The sequence below is a fragment of the Pygocentrus nattereri genome, chromosome 15, assembly GCF_015220715.1.
Source record: "Pygocentrus nattereri isolate fPygNat1 chromosome 15, fPygNat1.pri, whole genome shotgun sequence".
In the NCBI taxonomy this organism is placed as follows: Eukaryota; Metazoa; Chordata; class Actinopteri; order Characiformes; family Serrasalmidae; genus Pygocentrus; species Pygocentrus nattereri.
In genome coordinates this window covers 11,636,695-11,660,118 of record NC_051225.1, presented here as the reverse complement: position 1 = coordinate 11,660,118, position 23,424 = coordinate 11,636,695, and the positions used below count along the sequence as shown (strand labels likewise).

Sequence of the window (23,424 nt, the reverse complement as noted above, 5' to 3'; positions counted from 1 at the left end):
TTTCATTAATGTAAAATCACCTGTAACTATGAATCATTGTGTTTTTATTAGCTTAGATTGAGCCCTTCACATGTACATAGGGAGCGGCTCCTCTGCCAGCAGTGGCCGTCATGTTGCACTGCCATGTTTCTACAGTAGCCCTGGATGGACAAACCAAACACTGTCTCTAGAGGGTGCCTTTCGTATTGTTACATTGAAGACACAGCTTAAATTTGGTGGTGCTGTAGTACAGCGTGGAATACACACAAAGAAAGAATCAGTGTTTGCTATCGGTGCTGGCTGAACCTTTTGTGTTGTGAGAAGATTAAGAGCCCAAATTTTGACTAATGTAGGATCATGTTTATTATAAGGTAATTCAAGAAAAAGCAAGAGAGGGTGGATCCACATTGTTAAAGAAGTGAAAACATGAAGAAGCGAAGTAAAATGGGGACAGACAATGGCAGAAAACAAGGATAAACACTGCCGTGGCCTTTCCAGATGGAAACTGCAAATGAGGGGCAAATATTTTCAGAGTGATGCCTGCTTTCTGCTGGACAGGTCATTTAGTGCATGAATTGCCTGATGGCCACTGTATGTTCTACTGCACACTTGGAACAGGAGGGGTGAGGGAGGGATATTCAGTTGGTTGCAGTCTGCAACTTCACCACTAGATGCCACCAAATCTTACACTCTGCTCCTTTACAACTTAATACGTTTAAGTCAGATTAACATAATTTGATTATCTTGTAGTGATTTTATTTATTTTTATTTCATCAGTTACATTTACACATTTGGAAAATGCTTTTATCTATACTCACTTAATCTCAACTAATGAGGGGTAGGCTAATGTAGCATTAGGGGTCTTGCCCAAGGACTCTTATTGATACAGCATGGTGAGGCTGCACAGAGGACAAATGAAGTCTGCCACATGGTGGCCAGTGGTGTTTCCCAGTATACTGTACTAACACCTAAACCTAACCATATTGCATTATATGAACATGTGCATAATACATAAAAAGAGCAGAGCAGTTAGTTAGTATGAACACAGGTCACTTTTGTGTTTGTGTATTTCAATTCTGTGAGTACATATCACTCAGTCGAGTATCTACGAAGCTACTTAAACAATTGTCTGTAAATATAACATTTTAAAGTACATTTTACATTTTATACATGCATTACACATATTACATTGCAATACACTGAATATTTCTCCACAACAACTTTCATATAACCTCTATATAAACCTCTATAATGCTATAATCATGGTGTGACTTATTCGTAAGAAATTTGAAAGAAATTCTTTAAAAAAGTGTATAATTTGAGCTTTTGATCTGTTCAATCTTGTGTTCATCCTACCATTAAGCCAACACCGCTTTTGCTTTCAAAAGCAAGCTATCTTTATTCTAACTTTCATTTGAAAAGTTATTGTTATGCATGCAATCTTGCCTTTGGTCATTACTTGACATTAAAACAAACAGATGAAAGGTCAGAATTGCAGACTTGAATCTGTCGATTTAGGATGAAAACTGAATGTAAATGTAATTGTGGTGGTGTTGGTGAATTCTGACCGCCCCCTGCAAAGTCTGTTATGAGTAATGTGAAATGTCATTGGATCTGATGGTCTTCGGTTTGCTTGTGGAACTGTAGGGGTCAGATGGAGATAAAGTCTCCGCCACACGCCGATTCTTCCTCATCGTCAAATAAACCCACAGGAACATAAATAACCCTGGACATCAACAGAGCAGAATTGAACGTTATGCTTCCACAAATCACTCAGATGATTACTGTGAGAAATAGAGTAATAGTAAAAGCAACTGGAAATATTCTATATTTCAGTCTCCAGTCCTGGATTTTGTAATCAGGTGGTAGGCATGATTCTAGACATGATGATAACTAGCACAGAGGTCTAGATGATGAATTTTTAGAAGGTATGTATGTACAACTGCATTTACAAAAAAGTTGGGACACTGTGAAAAATGTAAATAAAAGCAAAATGCAATAGTGTGCAAATCATGGAAACCCTATATTTAATTTAAACTAGTCCAAAGACAACATATCAAATGTTGAAACTGAGAAAATGTATTGTTTTTTTTTTTTTTTAAATATATGCCCATTTTGAATTTGAAGCCAATAATACTTTCCAGAAAACTTGGTATAGTTGTGTTTTATGCTAAAAAAAACAAGAAAAAAAACACCTGGTGGTTAATTAGCAACAGGTCAGTAACATGATACGTCTTTCAGAACTTAAGCAGTTCACCACTCTGTGAAAGACTGCATGGTCAAATATCATAATGATTCAAGAATAATGTTTCTCAACTTAAAATTGCATTGTTTGCTTTACATCGTCATTACACTGATTGAAAGAGTCATTCATTTAAAGTATTTGTTTAGGTTGAACAAAACTAGTAAATTTACTTGTTACCACATGACGCAATTTTAAGTTGATCTGATGAGCCTTTTTTTTTTTTTAAACCCTGGGCTACTATCCCCTGGCCACACCACCACCCCCCTATTGGGGACCCAGAATAACTTTATATATTCTTAACTTCTTATATACATCTTTTTCGTCATATGTGTACACACACACTGCTCAAATAAATAAAGGGAACACTCAAATAACACATCCTAGATCTGAATGAATGAAATATAAACATAAATAAGGATCTCATCTCAGTACCTAATGGCGGTCAGGCTACCTCTGGCGAGCACATGGAGGGCTGTGTGGCCCTCCAAAGAAATGCCACCCCACACCATTACTGACCCACTGCCAAACCGGTCATGCTGAAGGATGTTGCAGGCAGCAGATCGCTCTCCGCAGCGTCTCCAGACTCGGTCACGTCTGTCACATGTGCTCATTGTGAACCTGCTTTCATCTGTGAAGAGCACAGGGCGCCAGTGGTGAATTTGCTAATCCTGGTGTTCTCTGGCAAATGCCAAGCGTCCTGCACGGTGTTGGGCTGTGAGCACAACCCCCATCTGTGGACGTCGGGCCCTCATACCATCCTCATGGAGTCCGTTTCTAACCGTTTGTGCAGACACATGCACATTTGTGGCCTGCTGGAGGTCATTTTGCAGGGCTATGGCAGTGCTCCTCCTGTTCCTCCTTGCACAAAGGCGGAGGTAGCGGTCCTCCTGCTGGGTTGTTGCTCTCCTACGGCCTCCTCCACGTCTCCTGGTGTACTGGCCTGTCTCCTGGTAGCTCCTCCAGCCTCTGGACACTACGCTGACAGACACAGCAAACCTTGCCACAGCTCGCACTGATGTGCCATCCTGGATGAGCTGCACTACCTGAGCCACTTGTGTGGGTTGTAGAGTCTGTCTCCTGCTACCACGAGTGTGAAAGCACCACCAACATTCAAAAGTGACCAAAACATCAGCCAGAAAGCAGAAAGGTACTGAGAAGTGGTCTGTGGTCCCCACCTGCAGAACCACTCTTTTATTGAGTGTGTCTTGCTAATCGCCAATAATTTCCACCTGTTGTCTGTTCCATTTGCAGAACAGCCTGTGAAATTGATTGTCAATCAGTGTTGCTTCCTAAGTGGACAGTTTGATTTCACAGAAGTTTGATTTACTTGGAGTTATATTGTGTTGTTTAAGTGTTCCCTTTATTTTTTTGAGCAGTGTATATATATATCCATGAATAAACATACATATACAGATACTTAAACATAACATATCTTTTCATTCTGTTATTATTATCGTCCAGTTCATACTCCATTGCAGTATGTCATGTGAATACAATAGTGGTGAGGCATAACCCTTAAATCCCCTGTAATTTCCCACCTACACATATAAACACATATACAACCGACATAGACAAGACAGACAGACAGACATACAACAGTCATAGACGCACATTAATACATGTAGCTTAAAAAAAGTTAAAAAGAGTTGCAATTATGCACGCTGTAAGAACGCATTTTTTAAAAATTTATTCATTTAGCTATTTTTAAATGATCTATTTATTTATTTATTTGTAATAAATGAGACATATTATTCCTTTAATAGGGATGTGGAAGAGAGGACAGCTGTTGTTAATTCTCAATATAATGTGTAAACTATGACCAGGTTTCTTTGTATGCTTTTGTGTTATTTTTTAATCTTGCAGTCATTTGTTCTAGATTACAGTGATCTGTAAGCAGGTTGAGCCAGTGATTTATGGAGATTTGGGATCTATCTTTCCAACTAAGTAGAATATTTTTTTGGCAGTAGTGAGAGATATTAATACAAAAGGTGAGCCCTTTTTTTACAGTGTATGAGTCCCATAAACCCATGCTTCGGACATTCAGACACTGCTGGAATTTGGAAAATAGTACAGTCAATCATGCTATTCAAACAAGCTCATCTACAGCATGTTGTGCAGCCACAAGACAGGCGACAGCTAGGCCTCATCAGTCTGGTGTCCATGTTAGGCTAACGCTAATCACAAATGAATTGTGCTATATTGTCAAAAAGTAAAAACAAAACAAAAAAAAATACTGAACAAAAGTCATTCTTTAAATTTCCATTTAAACAGGCCACATTCTTTTTTCTGGAGATATTTTGGAGGAAATTAAAAAAGAGAAAACTTGCAAAGGGGGAAGTCAAAAGAAAATAAGTGAAAAAATAGTTTCAAAAAGTGGAGTTCAAACTTCATTCTTTACAAGCATCACTCTTGCTTCAGATCTGAAAAAAACAACACAGGTGTTTCTGTCCATACGTCCACTGTGATAAAAACTGTGCTGAGGGTCTGAATAAGGGCAAAGTTTATTTGAATGGCAAATTGAGCTCGTGAAATCAATTAAACCTTTTAATGGAACGAATGGCAACACACAGCTCTTGTAGCTACTCTAAAAGAATGAAAAGTCTGACAGCATGTGTACTTCTCAAGAAGCTCTTACTGAGGAAAGTAAATAACGAAAAACTGCACTAGAACAAGGAAACTGGACATGTGGTATAAGGTTTTTATAGTCTGTCCAAATTTGCATGTAGGATTACTTGAATCATGAGAAGAAAATGCAACCAACTTCTTATACTGAACTTTGGAGTTGTGAAAACATATCCCTGCAGTTTTCATTGAATAACTGAATGCTAATCTCCTGAAAAGTTTCACAATTGCCCCATCACAGTCTTCCATGTGATTGTTTTCTTCTGGTCTGGTCCTTGTGCTTCCTCGTTTTGATTATTCCCTGTTCTGCCCCCTTGTTTCTAGACTCCACCCTTTATTTCTCCTGTGTCTTATTAACCCTCATTGTTCTTGTATTTAAGCCCTGTGTTTTCCCTTGTTAGTTGCCGGTCTTTGTATGGTGTTGTTTCTTCTGGCCTCCGTTGTGTGTCTAGTCTGTGTTCCTTTTCATTATGTCTGTCCCTCAATCTCTCCGTGTTGGCTCTTTGAACCTGGCCTGTTTAGACCCTTATTATGGATTTGCCCTTAATAAATCTTGCTTATCTCAGCGTATGCGTCTGCCTCATCATCACTTTACAACAAGAACAGAAGTTGCAGTAAAGGTGAAGGGTGGGCACACTGAATCTTGAAAAAATAGCACTGTACTTTGTTGAGATTTCTGTGTAATTTTTATGGCTTTTTACTTTTACTTTGCTGTGACTAGGTCAACATTTCACATGACATCAGTGATCTACTGATATTCTGAGTTATAAAAGAGTGCCTGTTTTGCGCTCTTATGTATATCAACTATCACATTTTCATATTCAAAAAACAAAACAATACAAACAATACAAAACAGGTTTTTTCACTTAACCACAATATACTGTACATGCCAGGCTTTCCAACATTTATATGCAAATATTATGATTACAAAGCATAACGGAGAATGTCATCTTTAGTACCAGTGCCATCACAAAACACACACATGCACACCTTCTAAGCTATTTTTCCCTCAGGGGAAGCGGGAGCCTATCCCAGCTGTCATCGGGCAGATGGCACCCTGGTCAGGTCGCCAGTCATTTACTGTAAATTAACAATCGCAGTGTTGAAGTAAAGTATATGTATGGTTTATTTACATGCATCAAAAAATGGTATTTGTTTTTTACAATGTACTTCTTTATGCATTCTCTCGCATAGCTAAACTTGTTCAAATAAACTCAAAAATCAGTCAACAGTAAGGTGGCTAAAACAAATGTTGTCATACCTCATACAGCTTTTTAAGTTAAATTGACCTTTTTTTTCCTTAATAGACAAAGAATACTGACATTTTGAAGTCTGAACATTCAATGACTGGCATACAGTCACAGACATATAGTCAACTTTACAGCTTAGTCAACTTTAATCTATGTGCATTAACTTAAATGGCCAAGACCCACACTCCAACAGCCAGTTTGCATTGTAGTCCATGTATTTATGGAAAAATAAGCCTTAGTATGTACTACACCTGGGAATTTAAGAGGTTAAACCTAACCCTAAAACTCTTGAGAAAATACATTTACATAATTTTTATTGGGTACAACAGTGCTAATATCCGCCCAGTTCCTCAATGCAGCCCTGACTGTTACTGCCTGACTCTTTCCTTGTGAAAAGATAATCAAATAATGAAAGAACAATTCATCAAATAATCAATTAGTTGCTTGTCTCTCAGATAACTTTCAGACGACACAAAACTGGGTATAAATAGTTCCAGAATCTCATTTCCGAAATCATAAGCATACTAACATACTAAGTGATGTAGTTCAGTAAGCAAACATCATCTTGTTTCGTTTGGTTTCGATATTTGAATAGGCAAATGTAATAGTCACTGCTGGAGGCCACACAGGCTCTGTTTTATAACTGTCAGAACATCATCAGGTCATGAATATTGAACAGGTCCATCCTTATTATTGTATCTAGTCATAGGTTGTAAACAGCCCCCATCCCCAACACACAAAGTCATGTAATCAAACATTGGTGGCTCTTTTGTGGCAACTACATAATTTAATCTAGACTTGGCAAGGCTTTCCCACCAAAGACCTACCAAAACTAGTTTAGTTTGACCAAACTGTGGCAAACCAGTAACTTTACTAGGCTGCAAAGTTCCAACTGCAAAAAAGAAAACATAGAAAATACCTTCATCAAAATGACTACATATGCATTATTTTCACAAACATGATGCAAATACCGAAAATGCACGCAACTTCCAAAACTCTGCAGAGTAACAACACAACAGAAATGTTCCTGGAAGGACATTCGAAGAGGATGGAGCCCTTTAAACTTTTATATTCTATGCAGCATAAATATTAACCCTAACCCTAACCCTGGTAAAAATAAGTTAACTTTTACTTGAACATATAACTAATATCAGTATATCATAATGCAAATTATCTGCACAGTGTATCTTTGTGTAACCATGAACCTAGGGGAATGTCTTCATGGTCTTATCTTAACTTTCATCATTGAATTTCTGTCATGGATATTCCACTGGCTTTGCTGTGTCTGTGAAGTTGCATGTGTTTTCTGTTTCTGCAGCTCATGTGTGAAAAGTGGTTCAGGTTTAGTCGTGTTGATGTTTTTTCTGAATTTGCATTTCATTTATAAGTTTGCAACAAGTTTCCCATTGTGCTGCACATTCTGTTGTATGGGTCACCATGGTTTACTATGAGATAACAGGAAAGAAATGTCACACCAGCCAACACAGATAGTTTCCATCTAACCACTGCCAATGCTCATGTATTGCTTCTGCTACGATAGGCTAAGTAAAATAAAGTAAAAATTGATCAAATTATTTGTTTAAATGGTGCACAAGCAACTGTCAGTTACACTGTAAAAGAATGGGTTTTTAACTTAAAGTTTCTTACCAGGCTGCCTTAAAATTGGGTTATTAGAACTTTAAATAGTAAGATTACAGTATGATATACACTGATTCCTGTTCTGTTGACTCACTATTCATAGTTGAGTTAACTCAGGCTTTTAAGGTAGCCTGATAGTCTGAACACTAACTTTTTAAAGTTAAAACCTTATTTTTTTGCAGTGTTTCCACTCTCATCTACGCCCCTCTACCCACAAAAATTAACACTACAAGAAACAGGATAATAGTAACCAGTTAGTAACCAATAGTAACCATTTTTTTTGTTTTGTAAAAGAAAATGTGTTGATGTATACATTTTTTCCTATTCATATGTGAAATTCATTCTCTATGGTAAATCTTCTTGTAAAATGAGCACCTACAGAAGAGGTGATGAAGTAGAGTCATATTCTTTAATTATTCATTTGGCAACTATACTTGTGGTAAGGTTTAAAGATGGTAGCACTGCCCACTGCATCTCCAGAATGAGAATTCCTGATCTAACTTTGTCACCTATTACTGCCAGGGTGCTGCTAACTCTACAGTTATGGATGTTAATATTGTGCCTAACATCCTAAATGTAATAATGGCTGTGGAGAGTTTTGTAGAGGGTGTACAATTCTGACAGCTATATTAAGCTATATTAAATATAACAGCTACATTAAGAGACACCATTGAATGACCTAGCAGTGCTAAGTAGCTCATGTCTTGTAGTTTACTGGAGGATGGAAGATGGCTGTGTTAGCCAGAGCTGTCCACTTTGCCTGAAGCCACAAAATAGAGTCTGAAAGGGGAATGCTACTATTCCCAATGCTCACTGACAACAGCTGAGCTGCTGGAAGAGGTTTGATTTAGGTTGAAACATTTTGTGTGTATCTTCAAATACACAAGTATAAAACAAGTAAACAGTTGTTCTAAGTATGAAAAAGGTTATAGTTTGTTCTATAGAACCTACTGCCCAAAACTGCCCATAACAGTACTGAGGGTACCTTGCAGGCTGTTGCAGATGCAGAAGAGGTAGAGTATGGGGTAATTTGTGTATCCAGAGGTGACAAAAGCCAAGCCCCACGTCAATCCCAGCAGGCAGGTCAGGCCCAGTACAGTACTAATGTCCTTACAAGTAGGAATCTTCTTGCCTTTGGCTCCCAAACGCCGTAGCTTACAGATCTGAGAGGTCACTGTTGAGAGAACAGCCGTGTTTGTCAAGAACACGATGCTGTAGTAGGTAATGTTCATTCCATATAGGAAGTAAACATTAGTGATCCAGCAGCTGTAGAATATAAAACACATCATGGTTAGGATCATTTACATTTATGTTTACAGCATTTAGCAGACACTTTTATCCAGAGCAACTTACAAAAATTGCTTTGTCTATCTAGAGAAAGTATCTTTGCAAATAGGTTAGCGAGAAAGCTAGTCCTGAGCTCAGATACGGCTAGAAACAGAAGCTCATGTTGATACCCAGAGAAAAGTGCTCATTTATGAATGTAATGGATGCATTCTGGATAACATAATCTGTATATAAAAATCAAGCATTTGTAATTAGATTAAGATTAGATTAAGTGACCCTGAATACTTCCACAATGGAGAAATTCCACCTCTGCAATGTAAGCCATCATACACACTAGTAAGTACACATGCTTGGGGCAGTGAGCACATTTGCCCGGAGCAGTGGGCAACCCTATCCGCAGCGCCCAGGGAGCATCTCAGGGTTAGGTGCCTTGCTCAAGGGCACCTCAGTCACGTCCTTTCGGCTCAGGGGATCAAACCGGCGACCTTCATATCTGTCAAATCTGGCTCATATGCCATGTAAATGTGTAAATAGATATACTTTTTATTTTATTTCTTCTGTACTTAAACTTATGTCTAGATTTATTTCTATTTTCTATTTCTCTGCATAGTTTATGTAAGTTTATGTGCAATTATATGTCTTGCTACAAGAAACACAGCAATTTCCCCCAGGGATCAATAAAGTTCTTTCTTTCTATCTGTCTTCTGATTGCAAGGCTGATTCCCAAACCTCCAGCTCATGACTGCCCTAAACGAAGGCGCAGATGTCCCTGGGTGGGCTCGAATCACCATATTTTCGATTAACAGCCAAACTCACTAAATGATTGCGCCACAGAGACAACCTCATGTTTAGAGTTGGATACATTTAAAATACACAGAATCAGATAACGTTTTATGCATTACTATTTTAGAGACTGAATTTGCAGTTGATTAACTTTTCATTAGGCAACCAAAAAATTAGTTTTTTAGTATATGCATGTTGCCCATAACCCGATAAGCTGATTATGAAACCAATTAATGGATTATAAATCCAAGTAAGTGAGGTAGATCAAAGTAGTGCAAAACTTTTTCAGGTTATGTTGCTGATTGAATTTCCGCAATGTAATCCTTAATCAATAGTGAAGAAAGTAATCTACACAACATTGCATTTAATGGTAATTATCATACTGTAGGACAACGTGGTCACTCATTCAGTCAAACAGTCAAAACAGTCATTTTAGGCATTTTTAATTTACAGCAAAACAAAAACAAACAAACAAACAAAAAAATAAACAACCAAATGGCATAGTTAAAAGATTTCACTCACATTGCTGTTGTATCTGTGCTGTCTGTTAATGTTACCTTCTTGGTGCCATAGAAAGCCTCAAGCTTGTACACACTCAGAGATGCTCCAACAAAAAGAGCAGGCAGTCCTGTTTGGAAAAACGCCAGAAAAAAATTTCATTGCTCTTTGTTGTTTTTTATGCACCTATCAATGCAGCTGCTTTATTGCTTAGGAATTCTATCATTTTGCTAATAATGTAGTGTAAAGATAATTCCCTCCTGGGCTGATATTGCAGTGAATTTTGCATTGTGGACAGTATGGGATGTAATGCTGTAACAAAAAAGTAATGCATTAATTAAGACTTTAGTTACTCACACATCCCTATTAGTTATTTGTGTTAATCACGTGTTAATCTATTAATTACATGTGCTGCATTTAAATCATGTTTCCTCTATATAGGTTATTTGTGTTTGGATGTTGGTAGTGCAATGTGAGCACTGGAAGCTTTGTAAACACAGTGAACAATCTACGGAAAAATTTAATCATGTTAATATGAAACTGATAAATCACAAGCTTTAACCTCACCCAAATTATTCAGACTCGCTCTGTAAACTTTACATTTTATTCATAAAAATCCAACTGTTTCTATTGGTTAGTAATTTGAATCAGTATTAATGGCTATGCCATCAAAGACAGTGAAAGTGACAGTGTTTTTAAAATGATATTTAGTATGATTACTGGGATTTAATGTGCTATTTCAATCAAACTAATGTCCTGAAAGGACTATTAGCTTTTCCCTAGTACTTCCCAGTTGGTGTCAATATGTGGGGTTTTAAAGAGTAACATAGAAGTAAAGTAGTGAACGGAGATGGAGTGACGGAGTGACAGAGTGACGGAGATGCTTTACATCCCGGGATCTTCTGGTATTCGGTGTGATCTCTCAATTCCCTTTGAGAACACCCTGATTACTCCATCTACAGAAGCTCGTAGTCTTGGGGTAGTTGTAGATGACCAGCTCTCTTTCACAGCTCATGTTGCTAACCTGACACGGTCATGCAGATTTCTCCTTTACAACATCCGGAGAATTCGACCTTTTCTCTCTAGAGAGGCCACACAGGTACTCGTTCAGTCTTTAGTCATTTCTAGACTAGATTACTGTAACTCCCTTCTGGCTGGTCTTCCAATGCGTACCATCAGGCCCCTGCAACTGATCCAGAATGCTGCAGCTCGACTTGTCTTCAACCTTCCTAAATTCAGCCATGTCACTCCACTGCTGCGTTCCCTTCATTGGCTTCCTGTAGCAGCTCGCATCAGACATAAAACCCTGATGCTGGCCTACAAAGCCAAAAATTGTCCAGCTCCTTCCTACTTGAGATCAATGGTGAAAGCTAGATCCGTACCCAGAGACCTTCGTGCTTCAAGTACGGCTCGACTTGACCCACCATCTTGCAGATCACAAGGAAAACATGCCTCCAGACTGTTCTCTGTCCTGGCACCAAGGTGGTGGAATGAACTTCCCCTAAGTGTCCGAACAGCAGAATCACTTGCTGTCTTTAAACGACGTCTGAAGACCCATCTCTTTACACTACACTTATCTAATCACTAACACTGTCTATTAAAGATCTTCACCTCTTCTTGTTCACTGTATTTTATTACATACTTTTTTCAGCAGGTTTAGTGTTGTGTAGACTCTGTGTTGAGTTGTAGGTATTTTTCTACTTGTTGTATTTGTTTTAGGTCTCAATGCATAGATAACTTCAGGTAGCAATTTAGAGCAAAGCTCTTTAAAATTATGTCGACCTTTATTAACATGAGATATTCTGAAGTAATGACAAGCACTTTTGTAAGTCGCTCTGGATAACAGCGTCTGCTAAATGCCATAAATGTAAATGTAGTGAACAGAAAGCTTTCACAAAGTAATAAACAAGATCATCACATTACAGTTTGAGAGAAGCAGTTATTAACATTTATATTGTACATTTACATCTACACTAATATTGGTTGTGAACTACATGGCTGTAATTCTCACCCCAGCCAAACAGGGACAGCTTGACCATATAGTATCTGATGTAGGTGTTGAACACTTTGATCAGAAGCAGGTACACATGCAGTGCTTCAATGGCCATCCAGGAGAAGCAGCACAGCAGGCTGTAATCTATCATCACAGCCACAAACACGCAGACGCCCTCTATAGACCAGCTGGCTGCCCACTCACTAAACAGAAAGCTGGTGTTGAGGAGTAACAGGGAAGCACTTAGAGATACATGGATGCTGTTGGAGGAGTCTGCGGTTGGGGTCCTTTGAGAAAATAAAACCAGATACCATGTTAACAAGTTAACAATGTACATAAGAATGTGACTACAACATGCAGCTTTTACTGTTGTAGCTCCACACCTCAAATTAATGTATAACTTGTAATTCACCCTTTAACCCTGAAGGTTGACGCACAGACTGCTGGTCACATAGCAACACAGACAAGAACCGCACCTAGCTAGTAACTAATGAAAAGGCAAAGAGAAAGATATAAGATAAACATCGATAATTTGGAGACTAATGGAATTGAAGGCAAAGTATTTGCATTTAAAGTAACTCCAGCTGGTTTCCTGATAAGTTTAATCTGCAGTGAGAAACTGTCAAACACTTAAAAGTTGTGAGGCTGAAGTCAGGTTCTTGCTTGCCAGCTTCTTGTTCGACTTTTCATGTTCCACCTTAAATCATGCAACAATTAGCTACAGTCTGGTGCCTCAGGCAAAATTTAAGGTGGAATGGGAAAATTCGAACTAGAAGCTGGTGTATGAGAAGCAATTTCAGCCTTGTAAAAAGTTGAATGTTGAGAGACTGTTCTATTTTTGTGGAAATGTTTACTGCTGGAAATGCAAGAAAAGAGGCCATAGCTGTGCAAAGTAAGTCTGTGTTTTCCTTTATATTATACTTTTAGCCTATACTTGGACGTTAGGACATACTGAAGCATACTTACAGCCAAGATGATGAAACATTACTTTGTTTTACAAAAACATTACAAAATTGCTCTCCTTATCATCTGAATAGGGCACAGATTTGAACGCAGCTTAGAATTTCCTAACTTGAGATAAGATAAAATGTTGTAAGACAAGATTCCTGAATTAAATTAAGAAGCAAATCTGGGCCCTATCACTACAGACCGGCAGGGTTGTATACAGAGCTCCGCTAAAAGCCTGTTAATGAAGTAATATTCTTTTTTATTTGAGGGTCCCTTTTCATAGGGACAATTTCAAACACTACCCCTTGTAACTCAATGCCAAGGATAAAGGTGACCCCTGAAAACAAAGGGTAGAGCCAAAAATAAGAAATGGGACTGAGCCTTTATAATGGTTCTTCAGACACACTCATCTTATTTACTAAAGCGATTCTTTAAGGAACCACCTGCAGAAAGGTTCTTTCAGGAATCAAATCCAAAATAACCTCTAACACTGAACAAATAATTGTGTACCCACCTCTTCATAAAGAAGACAAGGATTGCGGCAAGAGAGAAAAATGCTGAGATACCACACCCAATGTAGCTTAAATACGACAAGATTTTCCAGTGCGATTTATCTATTTTAACATCAACCTAACGTGAGAGTAAGAGAAACACAAACAATTCAAGAGAGAAGAGAGTGAGAGAATTTAACTATATTTGTCTTAGACTTTTTTATCTGCCAATATGAAGTGTATATATATATATATATATATATATATATATATATATATATATATACACACACCAAATAACAAATTCAGTGCCTACCAGAAGAACAGCGAAGGGAGTCATGTGATCATATAAGCAGTTCGCAATGTTGCTGTCAAAGTTCTGGGGAATTAGACATTGTTGGCCTTTCCATTCGTAAATGTCTGTTAAAAATGTGTCATGAAATAAATAAAATGTCAGTTTTAACCTGTTAACTGCTGAACACCTGTAGCTATGTAGACCTGTAGAACAGTATATATATATATATATATATATATATATATATATATATATATATATATATATATATATATATATATAAATATATATATATAAACATCTCTCAGATCTCTCGCTTTCCATTGGCAGTGATTTTGCTTCTGATTAATCTAGGATGCAACCATACAAGTCACCTGCCTTTGTGCCCAATATGTATATATGTATATATAAGATAAAAAGTTTTTCAGAAAAGTTTATGTATAATATAAACACATTTTTATTCCTCTAACAAGGGTAGTATTAATCATAATATACATTTAATGTGTGAATTGCGTATATATATATATATATATATATATATAATATATGAAAAGAGGGGTCATCTATATGAACCCCTTAATAGGCCGCCGGATCTTTTGTACACACACACACACTCATATATATATATATATATATATATATATATATATATATATATATATATGTGTGTGTGTGTGTGTGTGTGTGTGTGTATATACAAAAGATCCGGTGGCCTATTAAGGGGTTAATATAGATGACCCCTCTTTTCAGCATGGACATGGACATTTTACAAGTTGCCTGATCTTTTGCACATACTTTAGAAAAAGATGGTGTTAGGATGTTAAAACCTTTAAGCATATATCCATGTTTTTTTTCCCCACCAATGAATCTGAATAACATTGCTATTTACCACCGTATTTGAGTGTGGTGTGATTAAAATGGTATTATTTTTGTAAATAAAAAGCAAGTATCCCTGCAAGTGTATCTCAATGGGTTCTAATGCCTTTGTAACAGTGGGTGCACCATTACTGTTCCTGTAATGACACACTCACCAAAAAAAAAAAAAAGACCTGAAACCGGCATCTGAGCAAAATGTACATACCGTCATCATAGTACTGACATGACAAGCAAAAGTTTGCCTATGGAAATAATCAACAGGGCAGAATGAGAAAGAATAGTGACAGAAACTTGCACAAGAATATAAGAGTGCAAAAAATGACAGTATTTTGAAACATATTTCTAGATCACTTACAGGTACTGCAGAATTGCTATTCAGTTTGAAATTGATACTAAGCGGCTTGGCCAAATTTGTAATGTGTCGGTTGACAACTTCAATCCGAATGACCGGAGACAAAATCGTCATGTTCGGCTGGTTGATCTGTGGATGTCAGAAAATGGGCAATATTGAATGAGCATCAAACCTTCAGAACAACTGGCAGAAATGTATGTAGCCCAAAAGGTGCAATCTCAGAAAAAAGGTATACACTGGGGCAGTACCCCTCTTGTCACTGAAGTGGTACATCTTCTCAGTACCTTTAGTCAGGGAACATAACTGAACCATAATTGAAATCCATTGAAATGATGTTTTCTATGTTGTACTGGCTCCACACACCCCGTCTCGCCTCCAGGCTTTTATTTCGTTGTTCTGTCTTTAAACATTCAGTTATGGTACAAATCTGTACTTTTCACTTGGATAAACTTAATTAAGGTTGACAATCAGACCTTAAGTCCACCTTTGAGGGAACATTTGCATTGTTTGCACCTTGACAATTGAGAAATGTACCAGCACAGAACAGAATTATTTCTAACTGTAAGACATGGTGATTATTCATTAATAAGGCATATCCACAAATAAATGTTTTTGCCCACAGGTTTCTTGTGGCCATAAATTGTCACAATTGGCCCCTTTGACTCCTCCATGTGCTTCTGTTTACCTTTTAGTCCTGTCATGTGCTTTTTGTTTTCTTTGAGTTCTTCCTGGTCCTGCCCCCTTGTTTTCAGACCCTGCCCTTAATTACTTCCAGCTGTGTTTGATTAGCCACCGGTGTCTTGTTATCCCTCATTGTTATCTGTATTTAAGCTCTGTGTGTTCCATTGTGAGATTGCTGGTCTTTGTTTGTGCTGTTGGTATTGTTTGAGGTGTTTCTACTGTTTGTTGTTTGTTCTTCCGGCCTCCGTTGTTTGTTTACCCTGTGTTCATTTTCATCATGTCTGTTCCCCATTCCATCCGTGTTGGCTCTATGACCCTGGACTTGACCCTGGTCTTGACTCTGAGTATGGATTTGCCCCGAATAAATCGCGCTTATCTCTGCGTAGGTGTCTGGCTCCTCATCGTCCCCCAACGTTACATGAATTAATATACTGAGGCCACAAATTAATATATTGAGGTCACGAGTGTGACACGTGTCTTGTGGTCATATGCCTTCAAAATATGAATTCATGGATACACAAAACTTAATTCATTTGTGGTCTCTGAATAACACAAAAAATGTCCATGAAGCTTTTTCTTACCATAAACTGCTTGGCAGAGGAGTATATAACTACAGCAACCTTGCTCTGTTCTTCCGGAACATTTTGGAAAGGTGCCACAGGGATCATTGTAGTCACAGGCAGGAGATAGTCTGAGACCTATGAGACAGATGTTTACCTTTTTCAGCTTTTTAGTCAGCACAATAATGTAAGATAAAACAGTAGAATACCCCACTATTATTATTGTATTTTTTTTAATCAATTTTAGCAGTCGTATCAGTGTTTGTCTGTTTTATGTGAGCTGTGTATTACCTGAGAAGTACTGATCGTTACAAAGTCACTGTTAGTGGTGCTCTTGTTCATGCTAACCACAGTCAGGGCCAAGTCCTCTAGGTCAAAGTCTTCGCTGTCCCCTTCAAAGGGTATCCTGATGATGCCATGTATGCAGTTTTTCTCTATTCTATGTGGCAGAGACAGAATGACAGTTTTCAACCAGTCTAAAGTTGGTGACCCCTACTAACCTGGGAAGTCTACTTTTGGCTTACCTGATGTATGATTTTGTAATGTTATTGCTATTAAACAAAACCAAAGCACACATGTTTTTAATAATGAGCAATCTTTTCAATTCTTTTTCCGTAGATTTGACATTACAGATTCCATGTATTAGTCTGATTACACTGTTTTCGTTGCACAGTGTGACATTACAACTAGTTCCGGATTCACCTGAAGAACAGAGAACAGAACTGATCAGTGCAGGCACCGAATCACTGAACTCTTCCATTAAGTCAATATAAACTTATGTATCAGAACAAAATACAGTTGCTTACTTAGGATGAAGTCAAGTTGAGTGCCTTCATTATTTTGTACACATATTGTCTCTTCCAGTAGGCTGCTTAGGTTCTTGGTGACATTGAGAAAACCACACTGTATATAACATTGAAATATCCCCCAGGAACAGTCCAATTTAGTTGCGCTATCAGAAATTATAATGTTTGTCCTTGAATGGTCTGTGATGTTCATTGTGAAGAAGCTATTATTCTGAATGTATGACAGCTTGCTGGTGAACCCTGCAGATACCAAGAAATACGTAAAGATATGTAAATATGTACACATAAACATATGACAATATGTTTGATTTGTGGGGTCCATCTTAAACAGGCTCAATATGCTATGCACATCTGTTATTTTAACACTTTAAAACTGTGAATTTAGAATGGAAACATTATCTAAATAGCCTCCATTGATAAAGCATTGTATTTACTGTAAAAAACACTCAGTGTGAGATTTTGGTTACCACTCACTCGGATGGCAGTGACTCAGATTTTGACTCATACTTGAGGCTCATCACCTGGAAAAACTCGAGTCTTGAGTCATTTGACTTGGACTCGAGTCAGACTCGAGTCGCAAATTTCATGACTTGAGACTTGAAGAAATCAAGAAAGACATGCATCTTTGACTCTGACTTTGAATCGCACTTGAGCCTCATTACTTGGAAAGATTTGAGACCCTCATTATGCTGTGCACATCTCTTATGTCAACACTTTTAAACTGTGGATTTAGAATGGAAATATTATCTGAACATAATCTAAATAGTCTCCATTGCTAAAGCGTTGTATTTACTGTAAAACACTCTGTGTGAGATTTCAGTTACCACTCATCTAGAATAGGCTTATTATTATTATTGTTCATTGCATTTTCTCTCTAATTCCAGTTCTACCTTCTAACTAGATCTTCTCCATCACAGCATGCTACCAACCTGAGAAGGTGAGGCTTGCACGTCTTTCCCATGAGACATCATTTCCAATGAAGACCAATTACATTTTCTCCAACTGCTGCTAACTTGGCTGCTTAGAAGAGAATGGTAACTGCTATTTCTGTTCTTATATCAGCTAACAGATGCCTGCACTGGCTAGCATAATGTGGTGGGGGAGAAGGAGGGTCAGTGTTTAGATGGTCAAACCACTCAGTAGCCCTATTGTAACCTGTTTAAGATTAATTGAAGTATTTGATTGTACCATTTAAACAAGGTGTTGATGTATTGCCACCATAACCACCACTGAATCCAGTGATCACCAGAGCTGTAATGAGGATGGAATTCATGTCAGCGACTGCCCGCTGCTGTAAGAGCCGTAAACACTGTGGTAAAACAAAACAGAATGGAAGCATTAATATGGTGTGAGGAATTATTCTGCTTGTCATGGCTTACATTAAGCACATGTACCTTGCAAAAATATTAAACTGTTAATCTAAATGTAAATGTTTTGGAGGCACACTTTTCTGTAACACTTTTGAAATGTGTCACCTGGACTGGGATGTAATAGAATACAAGTATTCAGAATGTGTTTCTGTGTTCAGTCCAAGTTTGTACTGTTTGATGATTGTAAAGATAATACTTTTGGAAAATGTACCCACTAAATAAAAATAAATTCAAGTTTTTAAAAGAACTAAAAGAATGTCATCAATGCTTTATGACTCGAATAGCAATGACTTGGATTTTGACTTGGACTCGAGCGTCATGAGCTGAAAAGACTTGAGTCTCGAGTCATGTGATTTGGACTCGAGTCAGACTCGAGTCGAGTCAGTCAGTAAAAAATTTCATGACTTGAGACTTGACTTGACAAAATCAAGAAAGGCTTAAGCCTTTGACTCGAATAGCAATGACTTGGACTTTGACTCGGATTTGAACCTCATGACCTGGAAAGACTTGAGTCTCGAGTCATGTGATCTACTAAACATTTGATGTTTCTACTAAACATTTGATTTCACATGGTTGTTTGTTGGTGCTGATATTTGCAATCACTGTAATTGTTTACATTTCTGTTTACCACAAGTAATTGCTGGCAAGAGGGTTATCCTCTAAGTATCCACAGTATCCATACACATTGAAGGTTATAGACTTGGTTGAGGGTTAAGCTGCAATATACAGGAAACCAAATTAAAAGTTTAAGCAATTAAACTTCTTCCGAACCCAATGCCCACCTGTAGTAGGTTATAAAACTGGGTATCAGGGGCGTTGCACAAGCGACGTGTCAGTAAGTCCTTAGTGCTTAAACTCCATCTTACTTGAGAAACTTTGCAGGTGAACTGACCATTTTCCTCATGTTGGCAGAACAAAATAAACAAAACCCTTTCTATTTGACTGATTTTAACAGTTTCTGCTGGGAAACCAAGCACAGCTTTTTATACGACAGCTTCACATTGGAATTTGCTGTTACACCTTAAATATTGCAGAAATTACATTCTGGCACCTGACTGCTGCACCCCTTAAGGTGGAACAGAACATTCGAAGAAGCCAACTGCAGCATTGTCATTCACCATCAGTTAGTTAGTTTTAGTGCTGAACTAGTCTTTTGCTGGAATCCTATGCTCCCAATGCTACCCAAAAATATCAAAAAAATCTCTAGTACTTTGAAAAATTGTTTCATGTGTAGTTGCACTACTCACATATATTATGTCTGTCATAGCTATCCATGTACCTTTTGATTTTGTATTTTATTTGGAGGGGTAAACAAAAAACTTAATAGACAGACATACACTACTGTAGCATGCGCCTGTCCCCTGGGCCCTGACGATGGCCACGAGGGCACTGATGATGACCACTGTCTTTGCGGGCTTTCTTCTGGACTTGGTGTTCAGACCCCACCTTCCTGCCAGCTCTTGCGACCATCATCAGGGCCATGTCATTAAAAGGCTGTATTATAGTTACCGTCATGCTTGGTATTCAGTGTTAAAAGGGCCTTGAATTTGCTACAGAATACACCCAAAGATTATGACTCAAGTATTGACTTGGGACTTGAGAGTCAAGACCTGAGACTTAGTTGTTACTTGCAACTGTAACTTATTTCCACCTCTGGTACCAACACAGGAACTCAAGAAATAGCTTCTTTGCTAACACTGAAGATCCTGCTAAAGAATAATTAGACTGATAAACCACTGTGATGAGCCAGTTATTAATGTCAGCGTTAATACTCTTTTGAGGTGTTACTGAAACTGAACAGTTTGCTCAGCAGTGGAGATGTTCACCAGTAATAATTTTAGCATTGGGTTTGTACCAGACTGCTCTTCACGATTTAACATTACATATGTCATTAGCATCCATCATTAACAAATCGCAATAACAAAAGTTTTGTTACTGAGAGATATATTTCTAATATACTGAGTTAGCAAAACTAGGACAGTATGTATTTGGTAAATATTTTTATTTTAGCAACGCCATATAAAGGGCATAAACCCATCTAAATCTTAGTAAAAACTAGAATTTTTAATGATATATAATAAAATGAAAGGTGACTCTTTAACTTTTTCAGGCAAGTTTTATATAATTTCTTTAAAAAAAGAACAGAAATGGTCCAATAAAGGGGCCCATTGTACCCGTGAAGCCCACATGTCTTCCTAATAACCCCATGTATTGATTTATTTCAGATTAATCTCAGTAATTTCAATAACCGATAAGCCTTTGAACAACAGAAACACTTTTGATGATAGAGTAATAACAAATATGTAAACTGCCAACCAGTAACAGTGAGGAACAGCATGAATGAAGTAAAATTATGCATTTTCCCAAGTTAACCATCGACATGTAGTCTAAATGTAATCTGAATATGTTACTTTGTATGTATTTTAAACAGAAAACATTGCTCAATATTCAAAATATTCAAAATTCAGCCATCACTACTTTTTCAAGGTATTAATGCCAGCTTTACCTTGTCATAATGTTTATTTGAGCTGTTGTAATCTGAAATGAACATCACTTTTAAAAATTATCATGTGGTGGTTAGGTTTTAAATGGTGGTATCTATTTGGTGCTACAGCCAGTCTTTCCTTAAAAAGTTGAACAGCTCAACTAAACACTGTGACGTTTGAAAAGTGTTATAAAAAGGTCCTCTTGGTAGTTCTTTCTGTCCTTAAATACTTTTCCCATTCTTTACACACAGCCTCCAAGAAACAGCCTTATGCACTGAGAATCAGCTCAGTGCTTTGAAATATATAATGTTGTGACCTCTCAAAAAAAAAACGCAACTTACCAAAACCTTGTCAAAATAATTCAGTTTGTAATCTCAGATGTCATATCGTGTAGCACACCATCATCCTCGAAAGGAAAATTCATTCTCAGATAAAACTGTTCTGCTGAAAAGTCCATGACATCACCTTCACTTTCTGCCCGTCATGCCCGTCCTCTGTGTTGCATATGCAAATAACACTGGATCATGTTCAGCAGTGAATCACTTCATATACAGAGTGAATAAGCCAGGCCTTGTCCTTTTGTTTACTTTATTCAAATCTATTAACAATTACCATTGCATGGCTGAACAATCCCCTTGAGAACAGCAACAGGAGCTACAGGTTTCGACTGCAGTGGCTGATTGCTGTAATAACATGTTCTCTGAACACTGCTGATGATGATGGTCCACCAGTGTGGAAACTTGTCTTTAACTTCTCCTTATATACATATACACTGAACAAAAATGTAAAAGCAACACTTTTATTTTTGCTCCCATTTTTCATGAGCTGAACTCAAAGATCTAAGTCTTTTTCTATGTACACAAAAGGACTTTTTTTCTCAAATATTGTTCACAGATGTGTCTAAATCTGTGTTAATGAGCACTTCTCCTTTGCCGAGATAATCCATCCACCTCACAGGTGTGACATATCAAGATGCTAATTAGACAGCATGATTATTGCACAGGTGTGCCTTAGGCTGGCTGCAATAAAAGGCCACTCTAAAATGTGCAGTTTAATCATACAACACAATGCCACAGATGTCTCAAGTTTTGAGTGAGCATGGATGGATTATCTCGGCAAAGGAGACATGCTAACTAACACAGATTTAGATATATTTGTGAACAATATTTGAGAGAAAAAGGTCTTTTGTGTGCATAGAAAAAGTCTTAGATCTTTGAGTTCAGCTCATGAAAAATGGGAGCAAAAACAAAAGTGTTGCGTTTTGATTTTTGTTCAGTGTACAGATACATATACTGTACATACATGAACATGAACATTACAAACAAAAACAACAATCAGCAGTGGTGGATGAAGTACACAAACCATGTATTTGAGTTAAAGCAGAGATACCCAAGGTAAAGTATTACTCTAGTAAAAGTAGACGTTCCTCCCTTTAGACCTCCAGTTGAGTAAAAATACAAAAGTATTTGCCTTTAAATGTGCTTAAGTATCGAGAGTAAAATACTAAAAGATTAATTATAACTCTAATGTCCTGTTATCATTTTTGTAACAAGACTCTTTCTACATTAACTCATGTCATTAATTAGTCTGGCACTGATGTGTATTAAAATGATCATAAACACAAAACACTGAAGGCAAACAGTTTCCATCAGGTAGAACCGAGTGGCTCTGAAATCACTTTACAAACAAGCAAAGTTTCAGTTTAAGATGTATTTACAACTTAGTTACGAGTTTAAGTTTAATAAAAACTGGCTTTAAACTCAGGATCACAAACAAGTTTCCTTTACTATGTTGATCTGTAGGCCTCTGTTCATAATCATAAACCAGCCAAAACTAATTATAAAAAACTACTATAAAATGAAATGGTGTTTGTATAAATTCAGAAAAAAGACGTGTCAGTCACGACTGCATATGTGGACATATTTCTATATTGTGGTCTATTTACACAAAGTTAGGTTACTTCATCACTTATGTTGAACAGACTCTCCCAAAATTTTACACTGCTGCACTAACCTGTTATGTTTTTATACACACATAAACCAAAAGGAATGACAGATTTCTCAAAATGCAGTGGAGTAAAAAGTAAGATATTTGACTTTGAAATGTAGTGGAGTCAAAGTAAAAAGTCACCCAAAATAAAAAAATAAAAAACTCCATAAATACAGTAATTAAGTAATTACATTTACTTAGTTACTGTTCACCACTGACAATCAGACATTTAATTCAGCAGCTGTTTGCTTGAACAGCAACACAGGTCACAGCAT

The 23,424-nt window shown here is 37.4% G+C and overlaps 1 protein-coding gene across 2 annotated transcripts; it reads right to left on the bottom strand.

The window, feature by feature from the left end:
• Nucleotides 1-317: 317 nt before the first annotated feature.
• On the bottom strand, nucleotides 318-21,590 carry LOC108434550 (adhesion G-protein coupled receptor G5-like). 2 transcript variants are annotated; one of them, XM_017709757.2, is made up of 14 exons: nucleotides 21,502-21,590; nucleotides 18,493-18,613; nucleotides 17,305-17,544; nucleotides 17,023-17,200; nucleotides 16,790-16,937; nucleotides 16,520-16,636; nucleotides 15,261-15,386; nucleotides 15,111-15,147; nucleotides 14,051-14,154; nucleotides 13,758-13,873; nucleotides 12,314-12,582; nucleotides 10,327-10,432; nucleotides 8,720-9,000; nucleotides 318-1,705 (listed from the first exon to the last, which is right to left on the bottom strand). In XM_017709757.2, exons 2-14 carry the CDS (start codon nucleotides 18,575-18,577, stop codon nucleotides 1,566-1,568), a joined length of 1,947 nt encoding a protein of 648 aa, XP_017565246.1. In that variant the 5' UTR covers nucleotides 18,578-18,613; nucleotides 21,502-21,590; the 3' UTR covers nucleotides 318-1,565. The 2 variants fall into 2 exon arrangements, with proteins under 2 accessions (XP_017565246.1, XP_037401095.1); XM_037545198.1 differs by lacking the exon at nucleotides 318-1,705 and having other exon boundaries at nucleotides 8,740-8,908.
• Between the last annotated feature and the right edge of the window lie 1,834 nt (nucleotides 21,591-23,424).

What these genes read in the sequence shown, in the direction of transcription:
- LOC108434550 (XM_017709757.2), bottom strand. Translation starts at nt 18,577, where the DNA reads ATGAATTCCATCCTCATTACAGCTCTGGTGATCACTGGATTCAGTGGT. An exon ending in ATCAACACCTTGTTTAAATG is followed by an intron (nt 17,545 to 18,492) that starts GTACAATCAAAT and finishes TGGTATCTGCAG; the next exon opens with GGTTCACCAGCAAGCTGTCA. An exon ending in AGCACAGATACAACAGCAAT is followed by an intron (nt 9,001 to 10,326) that starts GTGAGTGAAATC and finishes TATATTCTACAG; the next exon opens with CTGCTGGATCACTAATGTTT.